Below are 21739 nucleotides of genomic sequence, written 5' to 3' on the forward strand. Positions count from 1 at the left end.
AGCACCAGGACCAGAGTTCAATTCCAGCCTCGGGCAACTATCTGTGTGGAGTTTGCATATTCTCAGTGTCTGCATGGGTTTCCTCCGGGTACTCTGGTTTCCTCCCACAGTCCAAAGATGCGCAGGTCAGGCGAATTGGCCATGTTAAATTGCCCGTAGCATTAGGTGCACTTGTAGAGGAATCGGTCTGGGTGGGTTGCTTTTCGGAGGATCAGTGTGGACTTGTTGGGCTGAAGGGCCTGTTTCCGCACTGCAGGGAATCTAATCTAGATCTTTCTGCAGCCTCCTCATCACTACCTGTCTGTCCGCCTAACTTCGTATCATCGGCGAACTTCGCCAGAATGTCCCTTCATTCAGATCATTTATAATGAAAGTGAACAGCTGCAGCCCCAACACTGAACCATGTGGGACCCCACTTGTCACCGGCTGCCATTCCAAAAAAGAACCTTTTATCCCAATTCTCTGCCTTCTGTCAGACAATCCATGCCAGTATCTCACTTCCAACACATGGGCCCTCACCTTACTCAGCACCATCTCAAAGGCCTTTTGGAAGTCTAGATAGATAACATCCACTGGGTTTCCCTGGTCTAACTTACTACATCTTCAAAGAATTTTAACAGGTTTGTCAGGCACAACCTCCCCTTATTAAATCCATGCTGACTTATTCTAATCTGACCAAGCACTTCTGAGAATCCTTAAAGATGGATTCTAGAATTTTACCTACAACCTAGGTTAGGCTTAAGGGCCTATGATTTTCCATCTTTTGTCTTGATCTTTTCTTGAACAAGGGGATTAGAGCAGTGATTTTCCAATCATCTGGGACTTTCCCTGGTTCCAGTAACTTTTGAAAGATCACAGTCAGCACCTCCGCTATTTCATCAGCTACCTCTCTCAGAACTCTAGGACATAGCCCATCCGGGCCAGGAGATTTATTGGTTTTTAGACCTTTTGGCTTTTCTCACACACTCTCTTTTGTAATGGCTACCATACTCAACTCTGCCCTCTGGCAGAATCAGACACACTTGTCCTTAATAAATCCATGCTTTACATCCTATAATTAAACCTGGATTGCAATTTGCTTGCTAATTTCAATCAGATGCTACAAATTTGTAACTTCTCCACATCCTTTCCATGCTGAAAACCATATACAGAATTTTACAAAATAGTTGGTTGTTTGACAGCCAATGATTAGCAGAAGGAGAATACATAGAACAATACAGGATCAATAAATTCAATATAATTAGGATTACTGGTGGGAAGTCAAGGAAAGAAAGTTAAAACGCACAGGAGGAACAAGGGCTCAGATTCTGTTATTCTTTTCTATTTACAATAACAAACTTTGAAGCGTGTGGGACTAATTGGTTCAAATTTCTATACTCATCCAGTTTAAGTGCTTTGTGTTGGTCTGAGGTTATGCAAGGTGCTTTAACATAAGGACTAAGAGCAGGAGTAGGCCACCTAGCCCTTTGGGCCTGCTCCCCCATTCAATAAGATCATGGCTGATCTTCTTGTGGACTCAAACTTTCAGAACAGGATTCTGAATGAAGGGACACTGGATTCGAAATGTTAACTTTTTCTTTCTCCACAGATGCTGCAGAACCTGAGTTTCTCTAGCAAATTCTGTTTGTTTCAAAGTTAAAAATCACACAACACCAGGTTATAGTCCAACAGGTTTAATTAGAAGTACACTAGCTTTCAGAGTGTCACTCCTTCATCAGGTGATAGTGGAGGGCTCAATCCTAACACAGAATTTATAGCAAAAATTTACAATGTGATGTAACTGAAATTGTACATTGAAAAATTGATTGTCTGTTAAGTCTTTCCTCTGTTTGAATACCATGATAGTTTCACTTCTTTCATGTGTAAATCGCAAAACTTTTTTTTAAAAACAGTTGCATTCGCAGGCTAGCTGTTAACAATGGTGATAGCTAGACAATATGTTGAAGGTGTTAGGCCCCTGTTCTCTGTCTATGCCATGATGTTTAGATTTATTCTAATCTAAAAAGTGAGATAACGGAGTTTTACATGAATTCATGCAGTTTTTGAGCTCAGAGTTCTACATGAACTGGGAATAGTCCTCGTCACAATGGACATTTCTGCACTCTACACCAGCGTCCCCCACAATGAGGGCATCATGGCAACAGCCTCAGTACTCAACACCAACAACTGCCAATCTCCAAACACCATCCTACAACTCATCTCCTTTTCCTTGATCACAACGTCTTCAACTTTGATAACCAGTTCTTCATCCATATACATGGAACAGCCAGGAGTGTTCCCTTCCAGTTGGGGAACACTTCAGTGGTCCAGGACATTCGACCTCGGACGACCATCCTCCAAGGCGGACTTCGGGACAGGCAGCAGCGAAAAGTGGCCGAGCAGAGGCTGATAGCTAAGTTCAGTACCCATAGGGAGGGCTTCAACTGGGGCCTTGGGTTCATGTCACATTACAGGTGATCACCATTGCACTATATATACACACACACACACACACACACACACACACACACACACTTTCTCACACACTCAACCCCCAATCCAGACAGACACACACACACACAGACAGACGGACAAAGGAACACATGCACACATTTGTTTTGTGGGGTGAATTTGTACTTTGCTCAAAAACTGCATGCATTCATGTAGAACTCTGAGCTCAAAAACCATTATCTCACTTTTTAGATTAGAATCAATCTAAACATCATGGCATAGACAGAAAACACAGGGGGCTAACAACTTTGACATATTGTCGAGCTATCACCCTTGTTAACAGCTAACCTAAGAATGCAACTTTTAAAAAAAGGTTTTGCGACTTACACATGAAAGAAGTGAAACTATCATGGTATTCAAACAGAGGAAAGACTTAACAGACAATCAATTTTTCAATGTATAATTTCAGTTACATTACATTGTACATTTTTGCTATAAATTCTGTGTATTAGAATTGAGCCCTCCACTATCACCTGATGAAGGAGCGACGCTCTGAAAGCTAGTGTACTTCTAATTAAACCTGTTGGACTATAACCTGGTGTTGTGTAATTTTTAATTGTGTACACCCCAGTCCAAAACCGGCATCTCCAAATCATGACTGTTTGTTTCAGATCTTCAGCATCTGTAGTTCCTGGCTTTATTTAAATCAGTTTAGACTGCGCTACAGATTTCCAATCTTTTTAACATAGAACAATCTGTTACACAGCAGTGTATACCAAGGGATCATAGCCCAACTAAACACAAAGGAACCATTCTAGATTACAAATACCAGAAAAAATGACTGATCACTTAGGAAGTTTTTCAAATGACTACACTGCCATCAAGTGGCTTAAAACATGCATGAACAAAACATTGACTCCAGCTGGCTTCTTGACAAGTGCAGTGATGAAATATTGGTATTAAATGACATTTTATCCCAGTTTTTAATCATGCACTCAATAGAACAATTAGAAATAATCTTAATTGAAGAAGAAAAAACAACATTTATACTACATGCGAAGAGAGTGATGACTGATTTGTAGTGGATTCTGACAGACAGAAACAATGCCAATTTTAAAACCAGGCAGGTTGACTCTGATTAGTCTGGATTTTGCCAGTTTGTTGAATTGAAACAAAAGTACCTGTTTTGTCTGTTTGCAAAATTGAGGTTCTGTACATTACTATATGCAGCTTCCACTCAAAACAGGTGGCATTCATTCATTGGTTCATTGATTGGTCAAGCCTTTGCCCTGATTAAAGTCAACACGACCACTTTAAAATGTAAATAAAGTTTGGCAGTTAATTGTCAGCCATATTGAACCAAAGCAATATCCATGGCTACACTATCAATTAGAGTCCACTTGTCAACCAATCAGTACTTTCATTTCATACAGTATAAATGCAATTTTCTTTTTACATTGATATTTTTCTTGTAAAATCATCCAAACCAGTTCACGGTGCTATTTTTCAACAATACTTAATTTTATAGAATTTCAACATTATTTCTGTCATATAATGTTTTGCATCAGGAAAACATTGCAGGAGTTCCTCTGGACAGCATCCTCAGCCTAACCATCTTCAATTGCTTCATCAATGACCTCCCTTCCTGCAAAAGGTCAGAAGTGGGGATATTTGCTAATGACCACATAATGTCTGGTACCACCTACAAGACTGAAGCAGTCTGTGGCCATGTGCAGCAAGACCTGGACAACATTGTGGCTTGGGCTGATAAGTATCGTGTAATCTTTGCATCACCAGTCAGTCCCAGGGAATGATTAGATTAGATTAGATTACTTACAGTGTGGAAACAGGCCCTTCGGCCCAACAAGTCCACACCGACCCGCCGAAGCGCAACCCACCCATACCCATGCCCCTTACCTAACACTACGGGCAATTTAGCATGGCCAATTCACCTGACCTGCACATCTTTGTGACTGTGGGAGGAAACCGGAGCACCCGGAGGAAACCCACGCAGACACGGGGAGAACGTGCAAACTCCGCACAGTCAGTCACCTGAGGCGGGAATTGAACCCAGGTCTCTGGTGCTGGGAGGCAGCAGTGCTAACCATTGTGCCACCGTGCCGCCCAATGATCATCTCCAACAATCCAACCCATTGATTTTTAATGGCATTATCACTGACGAACCCCTGAATCAGCTATGCAAGTGGCCATAAGAACGGTTTGAGACCAGAGTACATACAAGACATGATTAGTAAGTTTGCTGATGACATCAAATAAGAAGTATCGTGGACAGTGAGAAAGGTGATCAGAAATTGCAGCAGGACCTTGATCAGCAGGGGAAGTGGGCCAAGAAATGGCAGACGAGTTTAATTTAGATATGTGTGTAAAGAAGCATCGTGAACTGGTTTGGACAGTTTTGGAAAGACAGATCAAGGTAAGAGTTTCATGGTGAATAGTAGGACCTTAAGGGCTGCAGTGGAATAGAGGGATCTTGGAGTTGAGGTGCACAGTTCTCTGAAAGTGGAATCGCAGGTAGACATGGCAGTGGGGAAGATTTTTGGGACACAGGCCTTTACCAGTCAGGGTCCTGAGTATAAAAGTTGGGAAGTTATGTTGAAGTTGTACAGGAAGTTAGTGTGGCTATTCTTGGAGTATTGTGCTCAGTTTTGGTCACCTTGCTATAAGAAGCATGTTATTAAACTGCAAACAGCGCAAAAGAAATTTACAGAAGGTTTCCAGAATTCAGCAGTCTGAGGTATAGGGAGAGGTAGGTCAAACTAGGACTTCTATCTTTAGAGCGTAGGAGACCTTCTAGAGGTGCATAAGATCATGAGTGGCAAGAGTAGGATGAATGCACTCAGTCTTTTCCTCAGGGTTGGGATATCAAGGACTAGCGGTATCAGTTTAAGGTTAGAAGAGAAAGAATAAAAAAGAACCTGAGGGGCAACGGGTTTTTGCACAGAGGGTAGTAAGCATATGGAATGAGCTGCCAGCGGAAGTGTTTGAGGGGAGTACATTAACAACATTTAAAAAGCATCTGTACAAATAGATGGATAGGAAAGGTACACAAGGATATGGGCCAAGTGCAGGGAAATGGGGAGGCGTTGAGGGAAAGTTTGATCAGCATGGACCCGTTTGGGTCAAAGGGCCTCTCTCCGTGCTGCGGGACTCTGACTCTCAGAATTCAAATGGTGACTAATTCATTCCCAATACCTATCCACAATCTACAAGGCACAAGTGAGGAATGTGACAAAATAATTGCCAATTGCCTTAAAAAGTGTATCTCCAACAACACTCAAGAACTGCTAGACAAAGCAGCCCACTTAATTGGCACTCATCCACCATCTTCAACAATCACTCCATTCATCACCAGTGCACAGTGGCAGCAGTAGATACCATTTATAAGATGCACAGCAGCAGGTCAAGAAGGTTTCTTAGACAGTGCTTTCCAAACCAGTGACATGTACCATCTGAAATCAGGAATGAGCAATAAACGGTAGCCCAGGAAGTGATGCCTAATCTCAAAGAATAAAACAACCCTTTTCTGTGGTATTGCTTCATTCTCCTGTCAGAGTTCCCTTTCCACTGTAGTCATGCTGCCCCGAGAGAATGCTGGTATAGTCATGTGCTTGGAAAAGAACCAACTGCAGACTGCCCTCTCTCTCACATGGAGCTGTAGTAGGCTTGGGAGGGTAATGCTGCATTCAAACCTTACAAAGTGATAACTTTAAAAGATACAGGGAATAGGTCCTGAAACTCTTTGTAAAGCAGTTAAGCATCACATATCACAATTTAGTTACTGCCTCTGTAGTGAGTAGAAAAACCAGGTAGGATGCCCTTCAAAATACATGTTTCAAAATGCAAAGACCTAGAGGTGGGATCTTTGGATACTTAAAGCAGTGGACGTACCTACTGGAGTCCAGCTCCAAAAGCCTGTGCTCTCGTGAATTGTTTCAACTTGCTCAATTCATGTAATCTGACAGAAATATACAAAATGGTTCCCATCTTTATGACCGTAGTATTTACCATGACTGTTGGGCATGTAATTAGGGATCCAGCAAAAGGGGAGTGAAATTAAAGTAGACAAGATGCTGTTTGCACAAATAAATGCTCAGCACGACCACTACACTCAATATACAATGAATTTGCCTTAAAGTACATTCCAAAGCCGGCAAGGATAACTTCCCTCTCGTATTGCCAGTATGGGACCTTGTGGGACTAGGCATGCTGATTTCACAATTGTCTGCATCAACTAGCCATTAAAAATTACTCATCGAATAATAGAGTCTGCTGTAGTGCAAGCAATCAAGATCATGAGAGGAGGTAAAACAGATTTTCAGAGGACTAAAAGACTTCAGTATGCTCTTCCACAAGACATGGTGGAAGTAGAGCCTTTGAATATTTTTATGGTTAGATATGATTCTTGATAAGCAAAGAGGGAAAGGTAATCAGGGGTTGGAGACAGGGGGTGTGTGGAATAATCAGATCAACTACCATCTTAATGAGTGGTGGAACAGGATTGAATGTCCTACCCCTCCTCCTAATTCATGTGCTGTATTGAGTGCTTGTGTGAGCTGGATTTTCAGCTGAAATTAGGTTTCACTTTACAAGACTTAACAGCTCAAAAGAACAAAAAACCTTAGATGTAGGAGGACATTGTGAGAATACTACTCTGTCTACCATTATCTTGGGAATGAAGGTAGGGTAAGTGACTGAAGTGTTAGTAGGGGAATACTTTGGGATTAGTGATCATAATTCTATAGTCATAAAAAAGGATAGGCATTTCATTGAAGTTCTTAATTTAAGTAAAGCAAATTTTAATGGTATGAGACAGAAACTTTCAGTAGTTAACTGGAGTGGACTGCAGTTAAAGGAATGATAGACAAGTGAGGAGGATTTCAAAAGTATGATAATGAGAGTTCAAAGGCATTATACTCCTGCTAGAGTGAAAGATAAGGCTGGTAAGATTAGAGAACACTGGATGAATTAAGATATTGCAGTTCTGGTCAAGAATAAGAAAGAAACATATATTAGATATGGACCACTGGGATCAAATGATCGCTTGAAGAGTATAAAGAGTGTAAAGGTATTCTTAAGAGGGAACTCAGGAGGGCAAAGACAGGATATGAGATGGCCTTAGCAGATAAATTTAAGGATAATCCAAAGAGGTTCTGCAAATACATTAAGAGAAAAGGGACAACCAGGGAGAGAATAGGGCCCCCTAAAGACTAATGAGGTTATGTATGTACTGAACCTCAGGAGATGGGAGAGATACTAAATGAACATTTTGCATCAGCTTTTGCTGTTGAGAAAGAAATGACGACTATAGAACCTGGGGACATAGATATTGATATTTTGAAAACAGTTCACATTACATAAGTGCTGCAGTTCTTAGAAAACATGAAGGTGAATAAATTTTCACATTCTGATCAAGTGTACCTAGATTTCCAAAAGGCCTTCAATATGTGGCACACAAGAGGCTGCTGCATAAGATAAAGATGCATGGTGTTATGGGTAAAGTATTAGCATGGATTGGTTGACTAATGGGAAGAAAAGAGTGGGGATAAGAGAGTGCTATTCTGAGTGTTAATCACGAACCAGTGGAGTGCCTCAGGAATCAGTTATAGAACTCCAGTTATTAGATGATTTGGAATTGAGGACCACATGTACTGTGTCAAAGTTTACAGATGATACTAAGATGAGTGGCAAAGCAAAGTGTGCAGAGAACTGTGAAACTTTGTGGTGGAACATAGATACTTTAAGTGAGTGGGCAAAGGACTGGCAGATGGAATACAATGTTATAAATGTGAAGTAATCCATTTTGGTAGGAGTAATAGTAAAAGGTTGCAGCATGCTGCTGTACAGAGGGACCTGGGTGTCCTTGTCCATGAATCACAGAATGTTGATCTGCAGGTACAACAGGTAATTTGGAAGGCAAATGGAATTTAGTCCTTCATTGCTAAAGGGATTGAGTTTAAAAGCAGGGAGGTTATGTTGCAGCTGTATAGGGTGCTGGCGAGGCCACACCTGGAGTACTGTGTGCAGTTTTGGTCTCCTTACTTGAAAAAGGACGTACTGGCACTTGGCGGGGTGAAGAGGAGGTTCACTAGGTTGGTTCCAGATTTGACAGTGTTGGTTTATGAGGAGAGACTGAGTAGACTGGGATTATATTCACCAGAATTTAGAAGAATGAGGGGTGGAATCCTAGAAAAACAAAAAATTATGAAGGGAATAGATAAGTTGGATGTATACAGGATGATTCCACTGGCAGGTGAAGCTAGGACAAGAGGGCATAGCCTCAAGATTAGAGGGAGCAGATTTAGGACTGAATTGAGAAGGAACTTCTTCACCCAGAGGGTTGTGAATCTATGACTTATTTGACGCTACTTCCGTAAATGTTTTTAAAGCTAAGGTAGTTTTTTTTTGAACAGTAAAAGAATTAAGGGTTGTGGTGAGAGGGTGGGTAAGTGGAGCTGAGCCATGATCTTATTGAATGGCGGAGCAGGCTCGAGGGTCCAGATGGCCTATGCCTGCTCCTAGTTCTTATGTAGGATGTTGTGAAAAGTTAGGGACAAAATTGTGGAGTCTTTAGAAGAGATATTTGTATCACTTACAACCATGGCTGAGGTGCCAAGGACTGGAGTGCACCTAATATTGTGTTTTATTTAAGAAAGGCTGTCAGGATAAGCCTGGGTGCTTAAAAACCTGAGAGTCTGACATCAATGGGGGATACACTGTTGGAGGTGATTCTGAAAGAGAGGATTTACATGTACTGAGGCAAAGACTGATTAACGGTAGTCACGGCATGGCTTTGTATGAGGGAAATCGCGTCTTACAACTTGATTGAGTTTTTTAACTTGCTAACTGTAAAGATTGATGCGGGCAGAGCAGTAGACATTGTTTATAAAATCCCTACAGTGTGGAAACAGGTCTTTCGGCCCATCAAGTCCACACCAACCTTCCGAAGAGTAACCTTCCCAGACCCATTCTCCTACCTTATATTTACCTCTGACTAATGCACCTAACCAGAAACTGGACCACCAATGGAAACCCACGCAGACACAGGGAGAATGTGCAAACTCCACACAGACATTCACCAGAAGCTGGTGCTATATGGCAGCAGTGTTATTCACTGAGCCACCTTTAGCAAAGCCCTTGACTAGGTACCTGCAGACTAATTAATAAAGTTAGATCATATGGAATGCAAAATTGGCTTGACATGAGGAAACCGAGGATGGTGGTGGGAAGGTTGTATTTTTGTACTGGAGGCCTGTGACGAGCGGTGTTTCACAGGGATTGATACTGGGTCTACTTTTGTTTGCCACTTATATAAACAATTTGGATGAGAATTTAGGAGACACGGTTAGTAAGTTTGCAGATGGTATAGTGGACAGTGAAGCAAAACAAACAAGAGTAGGACTTATACAGTTAACGGTGGTACCTTGGGTAATGTTATACAACAGAGACCTAGGGGATCAGGTACATAATTCTACGAAATTTGAGTCACAAGTTGACGAGGTAGTTAAGAAGGTGTTTAGCATGCTTGCCTTCATTGCTCACATGTTTTGAGTACAGGAGTTGGGATGTCATGTTGAGGTTGTACAGGACATTGGTGAGGCATCTTCAGGCAGTATTGTGTATGGCTCTGTTCGCCCTACTAAAGGAAGGATATTACTAAATTGGCAAGGGTTCAGAAAAGATTTACCAGGATATTGCTAGGAATGAAAGGTTCGAGTTATAATGATAGGCTGGGACGGTTTTCGTTGGAGTGTAGGAGGTTAACAGGTGATCTTGGAGAGGTTTACAAAAGCATAAGGGGTAATAGATAAGGTGAAAGTCAAGGGTCTTCTCCCTTGGGTATCAGAGTTCAAGTCTTGCCTAAAACTAGGCTTTAAGTTGAGCGGAGAAAGATTCAAAAAGGATAAGCAATCACTTTTTTTTTTACATGGAGAGTGGTTTCTATGCGGAATGAATTGTCAGAAAGTGGTGGATATAGGAACAATTACAACATTTAAAAGACATTTGGATAAGTTCATGAATAAGAAAGGTTTGGGGGATAAGGGCCAACCAATAGCAATGGGATGAGTTTGGTATGGGCCTATGATCCGCGTGGACCAGAGCATATATGTTACCATCCTGTATGACTGACCCTTAACAAAACATAAATAAAACACAACATAAGCTCAATTTTAAGGACATGGGTACAGGAGATAAGGCCAATTAGCCCCTCAAACCTGTTCAATTATTCACTAAATTTAGGTCTGGTCTGTGACCAAACTCCAAAAACAGCTTGGAGTTTGATTTTAGTTTTCAACCATTATATTCACAAAGATGTTTTCGTGAGAAGAAATACTTGTTTGAAACATGATTTTTATCTCTTACCTGGAAATTGCTTCCTTGCCAAGTTTTGTAGTGAATGAAACACCTCACACATTAACGTGGGACAACTCATACTGGACCTGACAATCACAGTGAATACTCTTTCAACATACTGGCGAAGGTTTTCCTGCAAGTTTGAAAATAAATGAATTAAGCTATTATTTGCATTTGAATGTGAGCTCAGCTGATGGAAAGGATATCAGAAAGATCTGTAGATTATCATCACTGATTACTGCTCTACCATTCTTGGACTATGTGTTCTCATCCTGTCCAGCTGCACTTATTCTACAAGTCCTTACCATCGACATTACATGGCATTTAACTGGATGATTCGATAATAAAAATAAAATCAAAGCACCATGGATACTAAAAGTCTGAAATAAAAACAAAGTGTGGCAGAAACTGAGCAGGTCTGAGAGAAACAACGGTAACATGGAGTCAAAATGTTAAGAACAGTCACAACAGACTCAACTTTATCACTTTCTGTCTGCACAGATGCTGCCAGACCTGCTGAATTTCTGCAGCACTTAGATTCAACAATGCTAGCTCACACTGAAATGTAACTGGGACTCATCACAATCAGTACTATCTACACACTTCTGCTGACACTAATCATGGACCCTGACAAGAGCTAAAAATGGTTCGTAAGCACCAACTATTTTGTCTTCAAAGACTACAACATTGCCAGTGAAGCTGCAGACTGATGATCACCAGAACTGAGCACATACTTGCCATGAGCAGGTCAGGAATCAGAGGAATATTTTAAAACTAGCACACTTGCACAGTGACAGTGTTTGCCAGTTTAAGTTGCAGTTGAAAATGTGTTGCTGGTTAAAGCACAGCAGGTTAGGCAGCATCCAAGGAACAGGAAATTCGACGTTTCAGGCATAAGCCCTTCATCCTATTCCTTGGATGCTGCCTAACCTGTTGTGCTTTAACCAGCAACACATTTTCAACTGTGATCTCCAGCATCTGCAGATCTCATTTTTTACCCCAGTTTAAGTTGCAAGCAAGTTTGTAAGACAGTAGTTTGTAATATAATCATTGACAATAGTAGGAGCAAATTACTACAGATGCTGGAATCTGTACTAAAAACAAAAAAAAACTTGACTTGAAATGTTAGCTTGCTCTCTCTCCATGAATGCTGCCTGATCTGCTGTGATTTCCAGAATTTGTTGTTTTCAGCACTGACAATAGTACTTGCTCTCTGTCAGCAAAATTCAACAATTATAATCTTGTTGCAAGTAACCAGAAAAGTGAATAAGAGAGTCTGGTTAATCCATGCCTTAACATTAAACATTAGTCCTGAAGAAAAGTCATAACAGACTTGGAACATTAACTCTGGTGCTGTGTGTTGAGTTTCTCCAGCACTCTGTTTCTTTCAGATTTCTAACATCCATAGTATTTTGCCTTTATGCCATAACGTTATGTTTAAAAGAATCTGATAAAATCATTTATTTAAACTGTTTTATGGTACATTATAAAATCAATCTTTTCCAACTATACAAATTATATAGTAAAACAAATTTGAGTAACCATTGGAAAATACACATACCTTATTCACCTCAACATTATCGCCTTCCTTTAACTTAAGAGGATCAATCTCACAGGTTTTGTAGGAGTCACAAATCTAAGAAAATTATCTCAAGTGAGGATAATGAACATTCTTAAACAGATATAGATTTGATTAGTCAATGAAGCATGTTTTAAACTGTGTGATAAACAGCATCTGATTGTCGTTTATAAAATAAAATTTTCAAGTTTGTATTTTAAATCATGGCATTTTCTAAAGAGTCCAAACAAAAAACCACATAAGACTGCCCTTCCTGTAGAACTGTCCCAGTATGCATCAGAAAGCAGGGACCTGCTGAAGTTTTGAAGAAAACTGTTTTCACTGTGATGGATTATAGCTTAAGCTTTTAAACAGTTTTGGAGGAGAATTGACTGGAGTCAGAGGCAAATCTAGATTTACTCTGAGAAAGGAATAATGGATAGTTTGGGAAAGCAGAGATATCTCAGTATAAAAGTTTAATTTGTCTAACTTCCAAACTGAATGCTTGGATAGAAATCTGCATGTTAATAAAATCAGAAAAAAGTCTGAGCTCTCAGTTTTGAGCATTCATGTAAGAAAACGTCACAGTTCACAGTAAACAACTGGGGAGAATCAGTAAAGTTGACCTAAAGATCCAATTCAGAGGGGTATTTTATCTGGTTTTACATTTTGGGCGGCACGGTGGCACAGTGGTTAGCACTGCTGCCTCACAGCGCCTGTAGACCCGGGTTCAATTCCCGACTCAGGCAACTGACTGTGTGGAGTTTGCACGTTCTCCCTGTGTCTGCGTGGGTTTCCTCCGGGTGCTCCGGTTTCCTCCCACAGTCCAAAGATGTGCGGGTCAGGTGAATTGGCCATGCTAAATTGCCCATAGTGTTAGGTAAGGGGTAAATGTAGGGGTATGGGTGGGTTGCGCTTCGGCGGGTCGGTGTGGACTTGTTGGGCCGAAGGGCCTGTTTCCACACTAAGTCTAATCTATCTCCTTTCCTGTCAACATACAATGAGACTTTGCTTTTCTGTGCTCTATACCTAGTTAGCTAGGTTTGTTTGCTTTTTGTGCAAGAAACTTCAATTGTTAAAGAAATTGCAGTCTCGTGTGACTCTTTTGGTGAATGACCACCACATTAATTAAAATAGAAAAGCGGAACATGTGATCAATTTGCTAGATTTCATTCTGGAATCTGACTTGTCTAGTGGTACCATAGCTGGGATCATGACTTGCAAACTCAAACTGGGAGATTTCTTTCACAAGGAATTGCTATAGAGGAAGCAATCACACTTGTCAGTCACACTCTTGCCTTCTCCAGATGTAGAAAAGATCTCTGGCTTCTCGGGAAGCATGGTCATGTTACTTCAATGAAACTTCGATGTGTGTATCCAGCAGTTGCTAAAAGCTGTATTACTGGATAACTGCTTGCCGTAATTTCTTATGGATGGAGGCCAAAAATATATGAAAGTGGAAATCTCGGGAGAACAATAGAGGTGGATGAAACCACAAGGGTTAGGAGTTATTTAGCAATGGAAAGAACTGAATATTTAAATGAGCATTTTAAACTTGAGGTATTCGTACAAGATAGATAATACTGACAATTGACGATTAAGCTCAGGGCCAAACAAATTACAAACAGTTTGACTCAGCTTTAAAGGTGGTGAGGAAGCAAAGGTGCAGCCAGTGACTAGGGAAGGGAGATGGTAATATAGACTTAAAAGAATGGATTAGGTCTTACTAAGACTTCATTTAAGGACATTTCTGCTCAGCTAATACTGGATATCAGACAAGCTGAATCCTGAGATAGCAGGATTGACATAGGAGGAAAGACTGGATCATCTGGGCTTATACTTGCTGGAGTTTAGAAGAACGAGGGGGAATCTCATAGAAACATACACAATCCTAATGGGACTGGACAGGCTAGATTCTGGAAGAATATTCCCGATGTTGGGCAAGTCCAGAACTAGGGGTCATAATCTAGTAATAAGGGGTAAGCCATTCAGGACTAAGACGAAGAAGAATTTCTTCACTCAGTTGTGAACCTGTGGAATTCTCTCCCACAGGAAGCTGTTCGGGCCAGTTCACTAGATATATTCAAGGAGGTGCTGGTCGTGCCACTTGCAGAATCATGGGGTATGGAGAGTGGGAATGGGATCCTGATCAGCCATGATCTTATTGAATGGTGATGCAGACTCGAAGGCCTACCCCTGCAGCTATTTTCTATGTTGCTATGTTTTTAAGCAACATCTTAAAATCAGAAATGGAAGACTCAAGAAGTGGTGGTGAAGTTGAAATAGTTATTGCTAGTGCACATATTGTTTAAAGATGATGTCACAGAGTGACAGCAGTCAGATGAAACAGTGATCAAGGTAGTAATATTTACATGAGTGAAAGAGAAAAGATTATCTTTTAAAAACCTGGTTCTAAAGAACTGCACACAAGGTCAACTAATGAGACATGTTCTCTTTCATTGGCCGATGGAGACGTCAGCATGAGGATAAACTAAGCAGCAAATTCATATAAAGTATCATCTTACTTCATCTAAAGTGGACTTCAGAGTCACTTTCAGATAATGCTTTCCAACGAGTTTCATTGTTTCATCGATACAGCGTGTGGCCAGAGAATTTCCCCTGAAGATAGTGTTGGCTTCCCTACAAAACCAAAGTAGTAAGATTCAGCAGGATCTCTCTCAAAATTTCTGAAAACTGCTTAAAACTTTGCATTCTGGCACACAGTACACAACAAATCTAACAGTGATTCAAGTGCAAACACCTTTAAAATAGCATCTTCCTGGATTGCCTAAAAGCCCAGGTGCTAATGCTTGTGCCTACATGGCAGACATGCCCTGCTCAAAATCCAAACTGTTTGTTTATGGTAATGACGTAGCACTGTTGATCCAAGCATCAAAAGATCCTGAACTTGCAGAAAAATACCACCATGTAAATTGTACTAGGATGTACAAGTCTACTCCATCATTCTGGTAATGTGTGACACATTTCCCTGTCTGCCATTCCCCACAAAACGATCATGTAACTGGTAAAGGAAAATGTTACAAGAACATCAACTATCCCATTCACAAAGATGTGAAAAATCCACCAGTTGAGTGTCTATAACTGTGCTGGTCATTCTGAGAAACAACAGTTAATATTTATAAAGCGGGAACGCATTACATTAACTTGCCTAAGAAAAGCTGTTGCAAAAGAAGCCTTATTTTTACACTTGACTATTTAGGAAGTCATCGAATGGATAGGCATTTTGGACAATCAAAAGCTTTCCCTATCACAGGAAGTCATGACACAATCACAGTCACAGCATTAAAACAACTTTACTGATAAAGGTTTACCAAAATATCACCAATGCTCAGAGTTGCACCAGTGCATCATTTACTTTGCTTCTCTCCACAGATGCTGACGTATTGAGCACTTTCAGCACTTTTTGCTTTTATTCCAGATTTCCAGCATCCACTTAACTTCCGTTTGCATTGAACGGATTACTTGATGCATTGGAAATGTGGACAACCTCAACCAAGATCTTGCTTATTATAAATTCTAAGTTATGCCAGCTGTGAAGCACAATCTTTGGAAAGGCTGAAAAGGATCGCTAAGGCAAATGGAAAAGCATTTTGGTGCAGTAGTGGCTGTTATGAAGGTATAATTGAAGTGCATTGCATGGACAGAGCAAAAAGAACTGCACTCTGCATCATGCACTCCCAGGTCAGCAGTGACCATGTTCAGATCAAATGTTACAAGTGCATTTCATCTCAGAGCTCCATCCAATCACAGATACTTTTCCTTTTTATATAAAGTTCTATATCACAGCCAGTGATAGAAACTATCTGCTGCTTCTCCCAGGATGTGGCAATCAAGAAAGACTAACCATTACAGCAACTATCAGACTTACTGTGTCTGCTGAAGATCTAACTCCGCTATGGCACTAAGGAAAGGAACCAGCTTCTTGTGATGCAAAAGCAGGCGTACAAGTGGCAATACAGCTTCTTGCTTCTCACGGCACACCTCACCCAGGATATGAACTGCTGAGGCAGATATAGGCTTAAATGAAAGAGAAAGAGGGGTAGGATAAGCAACATTACAAAGTAACTGGTGTGATTTGTTGCAAGTTACATTAATCCATTACAGTTGCCTTTCCTGTCTTTACACAAAAAATTCTCAATATTATGCTAGTAGCACTTCGCAAATCTTAAGTAGCAAAAGATATCAATCCTGGTAGATACCACTCATTGCTGTCAGCTGGTTAATTAAAAAGTAGACATGACTTGTCCATTATAATCTACATTGCAATAACACAACGGAAGAGAATAATACCTGTGCAAACCAAGTCAAATTTCAGCAAACAGTGAACCTCAAAATTAATCTCGACATTCTGCAGTCTATGTCAGATCCGCAAGATTATAAAATTAGATCTCAAAATGCATATTTTGAAGAAATGATCCATTGGAGAGGGTTAGAAGAGATTTACCAGGATATTGCCAGGACTGGAGGATATGAGTTATATTGGAGAGACTGGATTGGCTGGAACTTTCTTTCACTGGACCATAGGAGGTTATGGGGTGAGTGACCTTATATGGATTTATAAGATTGAGGGGCATAGATAAAGTGAATAGCAAAGTTTTTTTTCCCTAGGTGGAGAAAGTTCAAAACTAGGGGATAGATTTATACAGAGAGGAGAAAGATTTTAAAATGAGACCTAAGGGGCAATTTTTTTCCCACACAGAGGGTGGTTTTAATGTGGAAGGAACTGCTAGAGGAAGTGGTGGATGCAGGTACATTTACAAATTTAAAAACATTTAAATTTAAATTTTACAAATTTAAAATTCCTGATGAAGGGCTTTGGCCCGAAACGTCGAATTTCCTGTTCCTTGGATGCTGCCTAACCTGCTGTGCTTTAACCAGCAACACATTTTCAGCTCTGATCTCCAGCATCTGCAGACCTCACTTTTTACTCGAAAAATTTAAAAACATATTTGGATAGGTACTTGAATAGGAAAGGTTTAGAGTAATAAGGGCCAAATACAGGCAAGTGGGACTAGTTTACTTTGGGAACCTAGTTGGCATGGACGAGTTGGACTGAAGGGTCTGATTCGGTGTTGTATGATGCTATGACTTAAGTAAAAGTAACAGTGATATTTGAAATGGGTACCATGTCTCACCAACACACCAAGTTTCTACTGTGCAAAACTAACAGTTGCTCAAAAGACATCTCACCAGAATATGAAGCTAGAACTGCTTTAGTACATTGGAATACATACATTCTGTTACGGTGTTTTAGAAATGAGAAAAAAAAACAAGCCTCTTAGACCCTATCTGCAAATGCTTACCTTAACATCTGATGATATTAGCAGCAAGTCATTAAGAGAACTGTAGTAGTTAGAGGGGAGCACATAATCTTCATTGTAGGATATAGATAGTCGAAGTGAGCCCAAGTCTTCCGATTTTGCAGACTTGTTTCCATTGTCCTTTGGTAGCAGTAAGTACCTATTTAATGACGGTGCATATGGTGACTTGACCCATACCACATAAAACACTAAATACTGCACAGTCGACAACTGGCTAGGAGCAATAACTTTATCTTCTCAACCTTCGAGCACACTAGAATGATCTTGCAGCACAAGTGACATTATGATCATGTGATGTTTTTGGACCAGGTGTTGTATATCATCAATCAATAATAGCCCATGGTTTGTGGATGGGAGGGCTATATTAATCCAGCCAAATGTGCATGAAGAATATTATGCAAAACCTATACCATGTTGACTTAATTTCACATTCATGCATTATTACTGACAACACCACTTACACAACTGTACTAACTGATATATACATAAAGGGAAATATAACAGAGTTGCAGATGCTTGAAATCCATCAGAAATTGGAGACACTTCGCAGGTTTGGAAACATCTGGAGAGAAAGCAGAGCTTATATTAATTCTGCTTCATGTTAACTCTCCACAGATGCTGTCAGACCCAGCAATTTCTGTCATTATACATAAGGGAATCAGATTCAGAGCAGCAAGTACGTGAGTATGGTTCTTTTCAGTTCTGGAAACTGTTAGAAAAGGTTGCTGTTGTTTCACATCAGACATGCTTTCCACATTTTAAAATGCTCACTACAAAACAATTGCTCAGACCATAAGCTTTGTCTTGCCAGGATCTGTTATAATACAAACCATTGTTGTAACTTAGGAAAACTGAATTTCTTTCCCATTGATCGGTTTGTAAACATTACACAAATGAAGAGGAAGTGATCATCTTGTGCACAAGAGTTACAGTACTTGCATACTTTTACAACTTTGTCCCTCTTATCTGATAATAGCAAGAACTTTTATCAAATTAATTCAAAACACCAAGTGTACTGGTAGGTCCCTTGATTTCCAACTGTCCAAAGACAGACAGGAAAAGAAAAACTAGTGGAAAGGTTTTTGAAACACAAAAGCTTGAAGGTTTCTATTGGGGAAAATCTGAATTCTTTCACCGGAGTGGTTAATTCATGCATGACAATACAATGCTGTGGGCAATTGTGATCTATTCTTTAGCTTCTATGAATATAAAATGATAACATGCACAGAAGCATTCCTACTCTTTCTGTAAAACAAAGTAACCTATCATTTCATGCCTTGCCTCATCTCAAAATCCATCCTTCTCTAGCTTTGTACAAACTGAGTAGCACATGTTCACAGGACAGAAATGTTTCGTTTGGAGTACAAGAGATGTCATGTAGTACTGGACTACAAAATAATTTTCTTGGATACAGAAGAGCACAAGTCACATAAAATGAGCATGTAAAAATGCTAAGGGGCCTGCTGGATACCAACATTCCCAAATATACACACCCAAGCCAGCTTAAATATATGGCAATGAACTCCCTAATTTTGAAAAATGCTAAAAGATGCCGCTGCCTTGATAGTAGCACTAACTGCAATCTACCGTTGATGGTCTAGAATGCACTTAATTCTCTCAACAGAGCAGGATACAATGTAGCTAATTAGTTTAGCAGTAGGATGGTGTCAAAATACAAATGAAAGTCCCAATGATTTATTACTATTTTGTTTAATAGTCAGGCCAATGCATTTTTTTTGTTTAATGCTTGTTGTTTATTTCAGTAGCTACTTCTCAGATTGTAATCTTTTTTCAGAGTGAATTCATTCCAGTTTAAATGTTTTGCTCTGACCTGGTTTCTCTTGTAATCTAATTGCTGTTGTAACTTTATATGTTGTATATAATGGGAAACAGTCATCCTGACCCAGTTTCTCATGTCAGTACAGGATACAAGAGAGACAATACAGTTAGAACATGCAAATCATATATCAGATTACAGTTTCTTTCTATTGGATTGTAATACACTGGATTATACTTTCCAAAAATAGCAACCAACATCCTGCAGTTCTCAATTTAAACAATTCCAATTATTTTGAGTTGATTCTCAATTTCAAGCAATGGGTCAAATATATTAAATGACTCCAACACAACACAAACCAGTGTCAGTGGATGCTAATGAGACAAAAAAATTATGGAAAATGCAAATATGATTTAAAGGTAGAATAAAACAAAGCATTTCTTTGAATTTGTTTGGAATAAAAATATCATGTGTGAATAACTGTTTCAAATTTGCTCCACTACAGCTCGATCATTACATTACATCGTCATAACATCAAATGCTCTCTTTGCGATACTACAACTGAGAAGCATTACATAAAGGAATAAGTGGCATAGCCAAATGTGTAGGTACTTGCATTGAGAAGGTCAGCAAAGATCAAAGTTCAGATTTAAAACACTAACAATGTCAGTTTTAATGTGATGGAGAGATAAAAATAAGAATGTTAGTTTTGAAGAGCCACACTAATTAACTGTTTCTCTCTCCACAGATGCTGCGAGACCTGAGTTTCTCCAGCACTCTGCTGCATTTAAAAATGATTTGGAGATGCCGGTGTTGGACTGGGGTGTACACAGTTAAAAATCACACAACACCAGGTTATAGTCCAACAGGTTTAATTGGAAACACACTAGCTTTCAGAGCGACAATCGCCTGATGAAGGAGCGTCGCTCCGAAAGCTAGTGTGCTTCCAATTAAACCTGTTGGACTATAACCTGGTGTTGTGTGATTTTTAACTGCATTTAAAAATGTTAGCGTTCTACACTTGCAGACTGAAGTTTATAAATATTAAGAGACATTGCTCATTGCTTTGAAGTGTGATCAGGGAGGAAGTGGAAAAGAAAAAATGACAGCAATTTAAGAAGTTTTCTGCAAACCAACATTGAATTATTTGTAACAGGACTCATCTCATCAGTTCTCCCTCATTCTCTGATGAGTACATTTCTAGTATTTTCCATTTGTATCAAGAAATAAAGCATTGAATTTGGTTTATATAATCAAACCATATCTCAATCAACCAGCTTTTTTAGCCCTTTGATCATAGCACTTACTCAGGCCACCACAGTTGCTGAGAATTGTGGAAAAATTTAAGGGTGGTCTGGCTAGTGTTGCCAAAATTCTTCTGATTCTAATGCTCTTACTCAAACCAAAGGGGGACACGTTAGTGAGAATTTAAAGTCAAAAAACAAGCTATTGCAATGAAGGTCTTGTGTTTTGAAAACAAAATCTGTCAAAACAAATTCATAAACGTGTCATTACAAGAGTAATTTTTTTTCTGGAATAGGACATCCCTTTAGCTGCAAGAATGAAATCTGATCTACCTTAAGGAAATTTAGAGTTGATATGAGAATTCTTACCATGCCCGGTGGCAGTTGTCATTCTTTAAAATTTTCACAGGAACCTTAATTTCACCAAGAAAAATATCTTGCACCAGGTTTTCATTGTTCCACAGATCAACTCTGAAGAGAGAAAAAAAAATCAGTCAACCTGACGATATTGAAAAATTTTCAGTTTCTGGCTCAGAGTTTTTATTCTGTAAAGGGTGTCAGATTACAGAAAATTAATTGGATTAAAGATATGTATTTACTAAAAATGAAAATAATGATGACATACCGCAATGGAAATGCAGACCTGATTTTTCAAAGATTTACTGAGAATTAAACAGTTATGCAATTATAGGGAACTGGAAACTGCAACCAAAAAATTTACAAATACATTTGTATTTAATTTAAATACAAACAAAACTTTCTTTCAATTAAAAGCAATTTTGGTACAATCTAGACTTCAGAGCCAATGAGGTAAGCTATATCTTGCCAAAGAATGATGCCAGTACATCATCATCTGGTGTGGAAAGAGCTACAAAAATAGAATTTGGAACTCAGGAACATTTAAACCCATGATTAGTTTTTTTAACAATTCAGCTTGATGCAGTTATACAAACATTAATTTGAAGGAGGAAACTGGAGCACCCGGAGAAACGCACGCAGACACAGGGAGAATGTG

The 21739-nt window shown here is 39.6% G+C and overlaps 1 protein-coding gene across 1 annotated transcript in view; it reads right to left on the reverse strand.

Moving 5' to 3' along the window:
- Window positions 1–21739, reverse strand: part of rasa2 (RAS p21 protein activator 2) — a 192470-nt gene that overhangs the window by 30946 nt on the left and 139785 nt on the right. The window contains exons 9-14 of the mRNA XM_060834481.1: window positions 21094–21195; window positions 17686–17842; window positions 16251–16399; window positions 14887–15001; window positions 12365–12439; window positions 10813–10936 (exon numbers count right to left, since the gene is read on the reverse strand). Of these exons, the coding sequence (XP_060690464.1) occupies window positions 10813–10936; window positions 12365–12439; window positions 14887–15001; window positions 16251–16399; window positions 17686–17842; window positions 21094–21195 (722 nt within the window). The remainder of the gene's footprint in view (window positions 1–10812; window positions 10937–12364; window positions 12440–14886; window positions 15002–16250; window positions 16400–17685; window positions 17843–21093; window positions 21196–21739) is intronic.

This window comes from Hemiscyllium ocellatum, chromosome 13 (assembly GCF_020745735.1).
Source record: "Hemiscyllium ocellatum isolate sHemOce1 chromosome 13, sHemOce1.pat.X.cur, whole genome shotgun sequence".
NCBI classification, from domain to species: Eukaryota; Metazoa; Chordata; class Chondrichthyes; order Orectolobiformes; family Hemiscylliidae; genus Hemiscyllium; species Hemiscyllium ocellatum.